General features: G+C 34.3%; 1 protein-coding gene across 1 annotated transcript in view; it reads right to left on the bottom strand.

Moving 5' to 3' along the window:
* Nucleotides 1-13,887, bottom strand: part of COL24A1 (collagen type XXIV alpha 1 chain) — a 368,814-nt gene that overhangs the window by 298,436 nt on the left and 56,491 nt on the right. The window contains exons 10-11 of the mRNA XM_032642687.1: nucleotides 12,182-12,235; nucleotides 7,946-7,990 (exon numbers count right to left, since the gene is read on the bottom strand). Of these exons, the coding sequence (XP_032498578.1) occupies nucleotides 7,946-7,990; nucleotides 12,182-12,235 (99 nt within the window). The remainder of the gene's footprint in view (nucleotides 1-7,945; nucleotides 7,991-12,181; nucleotides 12,236-13,887) is intronic.

Consider the following 13,887-nt stretch of genomic DNA (forward strand, 5'->3'; position numbering starts at 1 on the left):
TATAGGGAGTGTAGGAGGGAAGAAAAGGAAGAGGTAAGAACTATAGCATCTCAATATCAAAAAGCATGAGTACACAAACACTGACTAATATGTAACTGATTACATAAGGCATTTTAAAATAATTGTGATTAGTGAGTACCTAATACTAAGATCCTAAAATCAAAAATAGCTTACAATACAAGGAAGAAAACCACTTCTCAAATGTCAACAACCCAAGACTAAAGAACAAATGAATGTGTTAATAAAACTACTTTTACACAGTCTGATCCTAAAATATACCAAATTCCTAACAAAACCAGTTTTTTACTTTTCCTGGTTGAAGAAGCAAAAACACATTATGTGACAAATATTAACTGTTATCTGCAAACTCTGAATAAATATAATGTTTTATTTTGGGGAAGAAAGAGTTTTCTGGGAAGATTTAAAATGAAATAACTTAACACAAACATTAATGTAAAAAATACCAGTACAAGGCTAAATAATAAATAACTCAAACAACCAAAATAATATGTTATTTTAAAATGTATCCATTTTCAATAGCATTCACATAATATTTATACTGTCTAGGAGAGGATATCTCTTACCTGTAAGTCTATAATTTCATTAAAACAATATAGACATCACTAAGGAAGCTGGCTCACAACAACTTAATTCCATGCTTAGTGTTTAACTCAGGGAAATAAGTGATTCTTTGGCAACCAGTATGAGCATATGATTTATAGCAACATCTTCCCAAACTTAAGCTTAGTAATATTACTAACAATTTTGGACAGGACTTTGACTACTCCCCTATATATTTCTATGCTGCACAGGTATATGATGTCATGTCAATACATATACACTATCATATTTTTGTAAACTATTCACACCAAACATAGAGCTTTAGTACTCAGGTTAGAAACCAATACAGTAATCCAAAAAAGCTTATATTTATAGTGACCTAAACTTGGATTTTGAAGTTTTCTATGCCTACTACCTTCACTATTTTGACTATCAGAGTGTTTCATATTTTATAATACAGAAAGTGAAGTAATTTATTTTACCAGTTTCTGGCTTTAATTTCAGAGCCTCTAAAAATATAAGTGTAATATGTTACATAAAATTTAAGGAGTTATCTAAAAGGAATTACTATTATTCTACAAATTACATGTTACAATAATTATTTAAAACCGAATCATGTCCAACATGCACATGAAAAGATGCTCAATATGGCTAATTATTAGAGAAATGCAAATCAAAACTACAATGAGGTATCACCTCATACCAGTCCGAATGGCCATCATCAAAAAGTCTACAAACAATAAACACTGGAGAGGGTATGGAGAAAAGGGAACCTTCCTACACTATTGATGGGAGTGTAAATTGATGCAGTCACTATGGATAACAGTATGGAGTTTCCTTAAAGAGTAAAAATAAAGTTATCATATGATCCAGCAATCCCACTCCTGGGCATGTATCCAGAAAAGATTAAAACTGTAGTTTGAAAGGGTACATGTACCCCAATGCTCATAGCAGCACTATTTACAATAGCCAAAATATGGAAGTAACCTAAGTGTCCACTGACAGAGGAATGGATAAAGAAGATGTGGTGTGTGTATATATATATACACACATATATATATGTGTGTGTATATATATATATACACACATATATTCCATTTTATATGGAATATATATAATATACACATTAATTATATATAATGGAATATTACTTAGCCATAAAAATGAATGAAATAATGTCATTTGCAGCAATATGGATGGGTACAGAGATTATCATATGAAGTGAAGTAATCAAAGACAAATATATGATATCACTTACATGTGGAATCTAAAAAAGTGATACAAACGAACTTATTTACAAAACAGAAACAGACTCACAGACATAGAAAACAAACTTATGGTTACCAAAGGGGAAAGGGGGAGAAGGAAGGGATAAATTAGGAGTTTGGGATTAACAGATACACACTACTATATATAAAATAGGTAAACAACAAGGACTTACTGTATAGGATAGGGAACTATTACTGTATAGGATAGGGAACTAGAGTGAATATCTTATAATAACCTATAATGGAAAAGAATCTGAAAAAGAATACATACATGTATAACTGAATCACTTTGCTGTACACCTGAAACTAACACAACACTGTAAATCAACTATACTTCAATTTTTAAAAGACTGAATCATATGCTATGCTCAAAGGCTGAGTAATTGTATCTACCTAAAATTTGAGGAAACAAGCTCATTTACAATGTAAGACTAATCAAATTAATTAAAGGGGAGTGGTGATTATAATAAAGTACATCTTAGAAATTCTAAGGACAGTAAATGAAATAACATGGATGGGATCCACATAGCTGTATCTTAATGAAGCACCAACCTACACTTCTAAATAGCTATGAAACCAGCAGAAGATTGGACCTAACAGTCTTTGACATATGCATAGCCAAAAATTTCTTAAATGGGTCCTTTTTAGATTTCAGCATTTCCAGGTTTCTGTATTTTCTTTCACATGTATGGTTTCTGTCAGCTCTTTATGTTGGCCTGGATCCTTTAATTCTGCTGCCGTATTTGAATATCTACTTCATATATAACAACAAACAGTATACATAATTTAATAAATGACCAAGAGAAAAAGGCCATATTTGTGTTCACACACCTAATATCTTTCCACGTCAAAGAGAGTGGAAATGTTATCAAAAGATATTTTCCTTTTACTATTATTATAACAGTAATAAGTAACCTTTCTTCTCATGGAATTTGAATCATCTAAATTGAAATGTGTCTCATGCCACATAATATCCCATAATAATATGTTTGCCCTTACTTAATGTCAAAGATATCTGAAGATGATTTTACTTATAATAAACATAACATGGTGGAGCATTTATGCATAGGATAATATTCTGGAACAGTCTCTGAGGTCAACCTGGGCATAATTTGACTTGTGGTTGTAACTGTATCTTAGTCTAAGTACAGTGATTTCCTCATAAACATGGTCAAATCATTTTGTGGTAAAAACGAGAAAGTACATATAGTATACAAGACACAGTACAGCACTAGACAGATTTTTTTATAACACTATTTAGGAGAAATGGAATGCATGTGTTTTTCAAATATAATTTTTCTAAGATCTAAATCTATTACAAAGGGATATACCTTTAAAGAAATAAAACTTTACAAATTTTTTAATATAAAGAACAGTGCACTCAAAAAAAAAGAACCCAGTGATCATTCCATTCACTATCTTTCCACAGTTTTCTTGAACTCCTCTTTTGAACTCAATAGCATCTGTTGGATAATATTATAATTCCCTATGGAGTAAGAAACCAGAAGTTATCTATAAATTTCCATGGACGGTTTTACAGCTCATTATAGAGTAGGGAAGTAGATAATACCTATACATTGTCAAGATAAAGTTAAGGGACTTCTGTGGTGGCACAGTGGTCAAGAGTCCACCTGCCAATGCAGGGGACATGGGTTCGAGCCCTGCTCCAGGAAGATCCCACATGCCGCAGAGCAACTAAGCCCATGCGCCACAACTACTGAGCCTGTGCTCTAGAGTCCACAAGCCACAACTACTGTGCCTGTGTCCCAAAACTACTGAAGCCCTTGTGCTCTAGGTCCTGTGTGCTGCAACTACTGAGCCCACATGCTGCAACTACTGAAGTCCACGAACCTAGAGCCCGTGCTCTGCAGCAATAGAGAAGCCACCACAATGAGAGAGCACGCGCACTGCAACCAAGAGTAGCCCCTGCTCGATGCAACTAGAGAAAGCCCACATGCAGCAACGAAGACCCAATGCAGTCCCCCCCAAGGAAAGATAAAGTTAATATCTATATAAGACCAGCTATATTAATAAAGATGGTAGCTACTTAAGTGATATATCACAGAGACTCTGTGAAAATGTTTCCTCAGCAATGCCTAAAATTCCACCATTAAAGATTACTTATTCTGTCTTAAACTATACTTAAAATATAATTACTAATGGGTAAGGTAACACTTTAAGCACTGGAAATAATATAATAGCATAAATAAATTAATTAGTTCTTTTACTGACAGCATACTTTGGTAGGAGATGGATGAAAAAAAATCAAGACATAGAATAGAGAACAAGAATAAAGAAGATGAATTTCACCTACTATCAATTTTGAGACAGCCCAATCTGCATATTTAGATTAGATATTTGACACATAAGAGAGGTACTTCTATTGGGATATGTGTAAGAGAGATAAAATGTAAAGAATATACTAACATTCAGAAGTATAATAGAGTGTAATCAAATGAGATGGCATACAAAATATTTAACAAAGTGCTTGAGACTAAAAATTGGTGATGATGGTAATGATGATGGTACAGTTTCTGCTGTTATAATTATTACAAGATTAACTTGAATGTTGAATGTAATTGCAAGAAAACAAAATGTTTGGCTTACTTTTCATTTCTTGACAGTTTTGTAAGTTTATCTTAATATGTTAAAATCTTTAAAGTGAAACCACTCCTATTCAACACAGTTTTGGAAGTCTTAGCCACGGCAATCAGAGAAGAAAAAGAAATAAAAGAAATACAGATTGGAAAAGAAGAAGTAAAACTGTCACTGTTTGCAGATGACATGATACTATACATAGAAAATCCTAAAGATGCCACCAGAAAATTACTAGAACTAATCAATGAATTTGGTAAGGTTGCAGGATACAAAATTAAAGCACAGAAATCTCTTGCATTCCTATGCACACTAACAATGAAAGATCAGAAAGAGAAATTAAGGAAACAATCCCATTTACCATCACAACAAAAAGATTAAAATACCTCAGAATAAACCTACCTAAGGAGGCAAAAGACCTGTACTCAGAAAATTACACAACAATGATGAAAGAAATCAAAGATAACATAAACAGATGAAAAAATATACCATGTTCTTGGATTGGAAGAATCAATATTGTGAAAATGATTGTACTACCCAAAGCAATCTACAGATTCAATGCAATCCTTATCAAATTACCAATGGCATTCCTCATAGAATTAGAACAAAAAATTTTACAATTTGTATGGAAACACAAAAGACCCTGATAGCCAAAGCAATCTTGAGAAAGAAAAATGGAGCCAGAGGAATCAGGTTCCCAGACTTCGGACTATACTACAAAGCTACAGTAATCAAGACAGTATGGTACTGGCACAAAAACAGAAATATAGATCAATGGGACAGGATAGAAAGCCCAGAGATAAACCCATGCACATATGGTCACCTAATTTATGACAAAGGAGGTAAGAACATACAATTGACAAAAGACAGCCTCTTCTATAAGTTGTGCTGAGAAAACTGGGCAGCTACATGTAAAAGAATGAAATTAGAACACTACCTAAGACCATACACAAAAACAAACTCCAAATGGATTAAAGAACTAAACGTAAGACCGGACACTATAAAACTCTTAGAGGAAAATGTAGGAAAAACACACTTCGACATGAACCACAGCAAGATCTTTTTTGACCCACCTCCTACAGTAATGAAAATAAAAACAAAAATAAACAAATGACCTAATGAAACTTAAAAGCTTTTGCACAGCAAAGGAAACCATAAACAAGATGAAAAGACAACCCTCAGAATGGGAGAAAATATTTGCAACCAAAGCAACAGACAATGGATTAATCTCCAAAATATACAAACAGCTCATGGAGGTCAATATCAAAAAAACAAACAACTCAATCAAAAAATGGGCAGAAAACCTAAATAGGTATTTCACCAAAGAAGACATACAGATGGCCAAGAGGCACATGAAAAGATGCTCAACATCACTGATTATTAGAGAAATGCAAATCAAAACTACAATGAGGGGGCTTCCCTGGTGGCGCAGTGGTTGAGAGTCCACCTGCCGGTGCAGGGGATATGGGTGCGTGCCCCAGTCCGGGAGGATCCCACATGCCGTGGAGCGGCTGGGCCCATAGGCCATGACCGCTGGGCCTGTGCGTCTGGAGCCTGTGCTCCGTAACGGGAGAGGCCACGGCAGTGAGAGGCCCGCGTACCATAAAAAAAAAAAAAAAAAACTACAATGAGGTATCACCTCGCACCAGTCAGAATGGCCATCATCAAAAAATCTAAAAACAATAAAAGCTGGAGAGGGTGTGGAGAAAAGGGAACCCTCTTGCACTGTTGGTCGGAATGTAAATTGATACAGCCTCTATGAAGAACAGTATAGAGGTTCCTTAAAAAACTAAAACTAGAACTACCATATGACCCAGTAATCCATTACTGGGCCTATACCCTGAAAAAAACATAATTCAAAAGGACACATGCACCCCAACGTTCATTGCAGCACTATTTACAATAGCCAGGACATGGAAACAACCTAAATGTCCAATGACAGATGAGTGGATAAAGAAGATGTGGTATGTGCATACAATGGAATATTACTCAGCCATAAAAAGGGACGAAATTAGGTCATCTGTAGAGATGTGGATGGATCTAGAATCTGTCATACAGAGTGAAGTAAGCCAGAAAGAAAAACAAATATTGTATATTAACACATATATGTGGAATCTAGAAAAATGGTACAGATGAACCTATTTGCAGGGCAGTAATAGAGATGTAGACATAGAGAATGAACATGTGGACACAGGGGGGGGAATGGAGAGGGTGGGACAAATTAGGATTGACATATATACACTACCATGGGTCAAACAGCTAGTGGGAACATGCTATAAAGCACAAGAAGCTCTGCTCAGTGCTCTGTGATGACCTGGATGGGTGGGATTGGGGGTGGGGGGTGGGAGGGAGGTCCAAGAGGGAGAGGATACAGGTATACATATAGCTGATTCACTTCATTGTAGGGCAGAAACTAACACAACATTGTACAGCAATTATACTCCAATAAAAAATAAAATAAGTTTATCACATTTTGGCCATATGTCATGAAAACATAAAGCATGTTCTTCTAAGTAGTGTGAGGTAGAAGACAGACAGCAGAAATATCTACGTAGTAAGGAAAAGGATCTTGGATTTACATTCAAAGGAGCTGGGCTCAATTCTTTATCACTTTTAACTATGGGATTCTGAGCAAGTATTTTAATGTCACTGAGCCTCGTTCTCCTCACCCATATAATAGTGTCACTGTCCTATTCTATCTTCAAGAAATATTGCAAAGCTCAAAGAATAAAATGCTTTAAAAGGATATTAACATTCTGGTGAGATTTGTAATCCTTTAGTATTATAATCAGGATTTTAATTATACACACCAAAGTTTTAGAAAAGCTGTTATTAAAGACAATTTTCTTCCTCACAGAGTAGAGAGCAGAGTATAGCACAGAATGTCTTACCCTAATAAATATCTTTGAATTGTAATAAAAAACAGCACAAGTGAAAAGCAGGTGGCTAATTAGCTATACTAACACAGCCAGGATAACCCGAGGATGCTTTTTCTGAACTACAGTTTTCTCATTTGTTAAATAATGGAGTATTAGATAATGTCAAAATTTCCTCCCATCTCTGAAATTATTATATTATCTGGAAGAATTTACTTTACTTGATTTTTTTTAACATGAAAATATAAGAAACTAGTTTCTGAGCTAACATCTGAAGCAGGCATTTTAAAAACCTCTAAAACATGAGGGTGAATAGTGCTATCATTAGTGTTTTACATTGTTCATGTATTTCCTGTGACATTTTAATTTTAGCACCTTGTCATGGGGATAAAGGTCTCTCCCACTGGTATATTAAATGGTTTAGAAGTGTTACATTTCGAGTTACTTTTTAATCTAAATACTCCTTCACATTCTCAGGTATTACGGGATAGGCTGTTAAAGTGGCAAATTTTAAACTCTGTTGAATGAGATGGATTGTGGATAACAAGAACAACAACTACATTTGTAGTCTAACAGGTGAGAAATATGCATATAATTAGATTATACTCCTCTAAACCGTACCTCATAAAACAAGAATCAAATTACCTGTCTTCCCTTAAGACCCCTCTTTCCACGGATCCCAGGAGCACCCTAGAATATGAAAAAGTCAAAAGTAAATATTTGTTCTCTTCTTCGATTGGGTTGCTTGGTTTTTTGATATTGAGTTGTATAAGCTATTTATATATTTTGGATATTAACTCCCTGTCAGTCATATTATTTGCAAATATTTTCTCCCATTCAGTAGGTTGTTTTTTTGTTTTGTTGATGGTTTCCTTTGCTGAGCAAAAGTTTTTAAGTTTAATTAGGTCCCATTCATTTATTTTGGCTTTTATTTCTTTTGCCTTAGGAGACAGATCTAAAAAAACATTTTATTTTTGGATCTGTGATTTATGGCAAAGAGTGTTCTGCTTATGTTTTCTTCTAAGAGTTTTATAGTTTCAGATCTTACTTTTAGGTCTTTAATCCATTTTGAGTTTACTTTTGTATATGGTGTGAGGAAATGTTCTAATGTTCTTTCACATGTAGCTGTCCAGTTTTCCCAGCATCCAAAGAAGACATACAGTGGGCTACCACGCACATGAAAAGACGCTTTACACTGCTAATTATTAGAGAAATGCAAATCAAAACCACATGAGGTATCACCTCAAACTTGTCAGAATGGCTGTCATCAAATAGAACACAAATAACAAATGTTGGCGAGGATGTGGAGAAAATGGAACCCTCCTACACTGTTGGTGGGAATGTAAATTGGTGCAGCCACTATGGAAAACAGTATTGGTGTTCCTCAAAAAACTCAAAATAGAACTACCATATGATTCAGCAACTTCACACCTGGGTAAATATCTGGGAAAAATGAAAACACTAATTTGAAAAGACTCAGGCACCCTGATGTCCATAGCAGCACTATTTACAACAGCCAAGATATGGAAAGCAACCCTAGGGTCCATCAACAGATGAATGGATAAATATATCCATACATGTGTATATATATATACACACACATATGGATATATGTGCTTGTGTATATACACACACACACGCATATACACATACACACAATGGAGTATTACATGCCCATAAAAAATGAAATTCTGACATTTGCAGCAATGTGGATGGATCTAGAGAATATTATGCTTAGTGAAGTAAGTCAGAGAAAGATAAATACTGTGTGATAATTCCACTTATATGTGGAATCTAAAAAATGAAACACACAAATATATATGGCAAAACAGAAACAGACTCACAGATACAGAAAACAAACTAGTGGTTATCAGGGGGGAGAGAGAAGGATTGAGGGGCAAGATAGGGGTATGGGATTAAGAGATACAATTTACTATGTTTAAAATAGATAAGCAACAGGGATATATATTCAACAGCACAGGGAATTATAGTCATTATTTTTTAATAACCCTTAATGGAGTATAATCTATTAAAATACTGAATCAAGATGCTGTGTAGCTAAAATTAATATAATATTGTAAATCAACTATACTTCAAAAAAGTAAATATTTGTTGAATCAATTAATGAGTTATTTTTTCTCAACCATCAATTTATGAAGTATGCCAAAGGGAAAAGTAAGTTATCCTTTAAACTGGTGTGATATTCAGAAAAGCTTCAATGTATTATTTTAACTCAAGTGGCCCCTTTCCTTCTTCATAACAAAAATTCTGATTTTATTCAGAAATCCATCCCATCCGTATTTCCAAATGGGATCCCGCCATTCCTCTGGTGATAGTTATTTGTCCAGAGGTGGCATGCAACCAAAGTTGGTACAACCAGACAAACAGGAAGTCTTATTTTCTGTACCCAACAGACAATTACCTCCTCTCTGTCTCCCTGTCTCTGGCTGGACATAAACAAAGACATATTTAGCCCTTGCACTGGGAATCTTGCAATCATATGAGAAACCAGCCTTAGGATAAAGCCAGCATTAGTCAAGGCAAAGCAGAGAGAAGGATAATGATATCACTGTGCTCAGGACCATATTGTGCCTAGATCCCACCTAACCTATGGGTTTCTGGTCATAAGAAGCAGCTGTAGGGCATAGTACTTAAGTACTCAGTCTTTGGAGCCAGAATATCTATGTTCAAATCCTGGCTCTGCTCTTACTACCTATATACAGTCTTAGGTAAGTGTGTCTCTCTGTATGCCTCATTTTCTTCATCTATAGTGAGACAAATAATACTACCTATCTCACTGGGTGTTGTGAGATTAAAGGAGCTAATTCGTATGTGGTATTTGCATAGAGCCTTGCATATAGATGTAACCATTCAATAAATCATTTGCTGTTATCATTATCATCATTTATTTTAAATTTCCTCATTTTGAAGCCAATTTGAAATGGGATCTTCTGTCACTTGCAGTCCAAAGTGTACTAACTGATAAAATCCTTTGAGACTTATAATCACTTTTATAAGCCTTAGGGACTAAGAAATATGTCAGAACCATGTAGCTTGGGGTTTTTGTATATACAGACAAGTTAGCAGATATCAATGGTTAAAGTAATCCGTTTACTTCAATTCAACAGTGTTTAATAAATATTCATCTAATATTCTCTATTGAAAAAAGAGTCCAAAGATGAGCAAGATGACTCATTTCATGAGGGTTTCATGCATCTTTACATAATATAGCCAAGCATTTAAGAAAAATAATTATTTTCTAAAACTTTAGTAGCTTCAGTAAATCTCAGCAGAAAACCTAAGGATAGTGCAGATAGAATTATATAAGAACTTTTTCATATATACATGCATGTGTATATTATTGACTCCAGAAAGAACTTTTTCTTCCCATTTGTTTTCAGGAGTGATTAGAACATTATTTTCTTTGGCTTTTCTCTACTTATATATTTCATAACATAATAAGACCACCCAGTTAGCTATACTATTCACGGTTTTAGTGAGAATTTTGAAGTAGCCTAATAATATTAGGACATGGTACCTATAATAGGCAGAATATCACAAAAGGGTCTCATATTTATGATTTGAGACAATCTTGATATATTCATATAAACTAGTCGAAATTACTGAGTATGATTATAGGCATTGTGCCTATTGATAGCCAGTGTCACAGGGATCCTTGAATTCAAGATGATGACATTTTGCAAGGACACATAACTTTCGTTTATTTATTACATCAGTTACTAGAAATAACTTCATTCCAACAGGTCAGGGAAGGATTGTATCATAAGCAGCACAGTAATTAACAATGTAAACTATATATACTCCTTTGGGTCTATAAGAAGCAGTTCAATTCTTTGCATGATAGATTGGAAACATCATCTGTAAGTCTGCTGTATTACATAGTAGTTAAGTGGCTTAGTTGTAGGATCACACTGAAGATATTGTTTGCAAGTGAAAGAAATGACCTGTGCGCTCACCACAGGAATATCTTCACCTCTTCTCACCATAGACAACTAAACATTTTGATTGTCATTACAGCACATGTAAACTCTGAATGTTTCTTCTCTGTGGAGGCATTCACAAGTAACTACAAGAAAATGTGATTTAATTCACTCACTCAAAAAACTATACATTTGAAATATTCATCTAGCAAAGAATGATCGGATTTATTTTCATTTGCAAAAATCAGTTTCCAGACATGAAAAAAAATTTGCCCGAACAGCACTTGTATAATAATAGAGTTAAATGCTAAATTTGGAATATGATTGTTTTCAAACCTGAGAATATGCTAATATTGTTTGATTCTACTTTTTTTTAAATTAATATTGACAGTGTAGATGAAGAAATGCAGCTAGAAATCACTGAACCGCATATGGCACTGAAAACTAGATATGACGAAGATGGAACGCCAGAACTCTGTATGTACCTTCGTTAATTTTTATAAGTATAACAAAATATTTGGCAAAGATTCTACTTTATTCACAAGTACCTACATTTATGAACAGCTATCTTCCACTATTAAACAAACAAATATATCTTTTGAAGTTGATTTATTACACATTGCATTGTAAAATACAAACCCTGCCAAGAGTTTCTACTCAAATTAAAGATCAACTACAAAATAAAATTTTCATAATTAGATAATATCAATTTGTGTTTTTTAAAAGTTAAATTTAAAGTTGCTAACCATAAATATTTATATCACCTCACTTACCTAGAACACAATTCAGTAAAATTTAAGAGAGTTTAATTATAATTCTGGTAGGTGACTTTTCTTAAAGCTGGCTTGTTTCACTGCCCGACATCTGGGTTTATGAGCCCTGTTATACTTTATCCTAAGTATATCACGTTAGAAATAATATTTGAAGGAAATAGACTTACTCTTTCTCCTTCAGGTCCCAGTTGTCCTACTTCTCCAGGAGAGCCAATGAAACCCTTAAAGTAAGCAAATAATCTTTGTATTATCTCACTTAAATATTCACCCTGTAAATAATTCTAAATAGAGATACTTAAAATTTATTCCTAGTAATATGAAATTATAAGGCATAACAGTTTGGATAATCTTGTGTCTTTTCTTCTAGAAATTACAGTTCAATCTTTTCATTAAAAAAAAAAGTAGGAAATGTAACTTAAGGCATAGTGGCTAATAAAAATCAACAAGCCCAAATTCTTTTCTACATTGAATATTACAAAGGGCAGAAGACACAGATATACAATTAACTAAATTGTAAGGCAGAATGGAGGTATCCAAGAAAAAGAAGTATGGAGGAGGAAGAGATTCATTCCAATGTGGCAGGAGGTAAAAGCAGTCAGAGGAGGTTTCAAAGGAGACTGGCACTTGAGATAGGCCTGTGGAGTAGATAGAGTCTTGATAAGCAGAGGATGGAGAAAGAACGCTCCAACCAGCACTACAGTAAGCAGAGACAAGATAGAGAGGACTTAGGGAGCGTTTGTAAATGGTTAACTGACAGTTTCTTACATGTAAGATGCTTTGGAGAGAAGCAGACCCATTGTGCCCTCAGGGAGATTCCAATAGGTCTGAGAAACAAGGAGTAAAATAACAATTGAAGCTACTTTATACTACCATACTTTAGTTAGATCTCACCTGTGGCAAATAATAACCTGTTTCATCAATTTAATAAAGTGTATAGTAGTTTAGAGAATGGATTAAGGAGAGCCTTAAATTTCAGACTAAGAATTTTAGACTTTATAGTTTAGATTAAGAAGCTACTGGACTTTGGGGGAGTGTGGTAGTGCCCTGATGTTAAGCTGTTTTTCTAAAATATTAATCTGTGGACAGGATACAGAATACACCCAAGACAGGAAACACTGAATGTAGGAAAATATGTTAGAATGCTGTTTCAATGGTCCAAATTTGAAGGAATATGAGTCTGGGTCACTCATTCACAAAACATCATTTTAGTGCCCACTGTGTGCCAAGAATTGGAATTATAAAAATGAATATGAAAATCAGTGCCCTCAAGCAGTTCATAGTTTATTAGGAAAAAGAGTCATACAATTGTAATATCATAAGATAATTGTGACATGATTATGTGATGTGATAAATACAAGATATAGAAGCTTTGAAGGCAGAATGACCAACTTTGCCTAGAGGGAAGATTTAGGAAAGTTTTACAGAGGAGGCAACATTTAAGCTGAGTCTTGAAGGAAAGGAAAGGCATTTTATGCAGGGCTAACAATGTGTCATCAATCAATCAATCAATCAAAATAAAATGACATGGCATTTTCACAGAATTGCAAATAGTTCTGCGTGATTGGTAGGCAAGAGTGGGGGTTGGAAAGGCAACAGTGGCTACATCATGAAAAGTCTTTTATGTGATGATGGCAAGTTTGGGATTTATACTGAGCATTCAAAAAAATTTAGACAGAGTTTTGATATAATCAAATTTGCAGTTTATAGAATTCATTTGGATTACAGTGGTTCAACTGGTCTTTGTATCTATCTCTAGGATTGAGGCAAAGATGATTCTAAGGTTTATACTGGACTGATAAGCAAATGGTAACCACTGATAGAAATATGGAAAACAAATAGGAAAGCTAATAGTTTAGTAGAAAGAGGATGAGTT

Source organism: Phocoena sinus, chromosome 1 (assembly GCF_008692025.1).
Source record: "Phocoena sinus isolate mPhoSin1 chromosome 1, mPhoSin1.pri, whole genome shotgun sequence".
NCBI lineage: Eukaryota > Metazoa > Chordata > Mammalia > Artiodactyla > Phocoenidae > Phocoena > Phocoena sinus.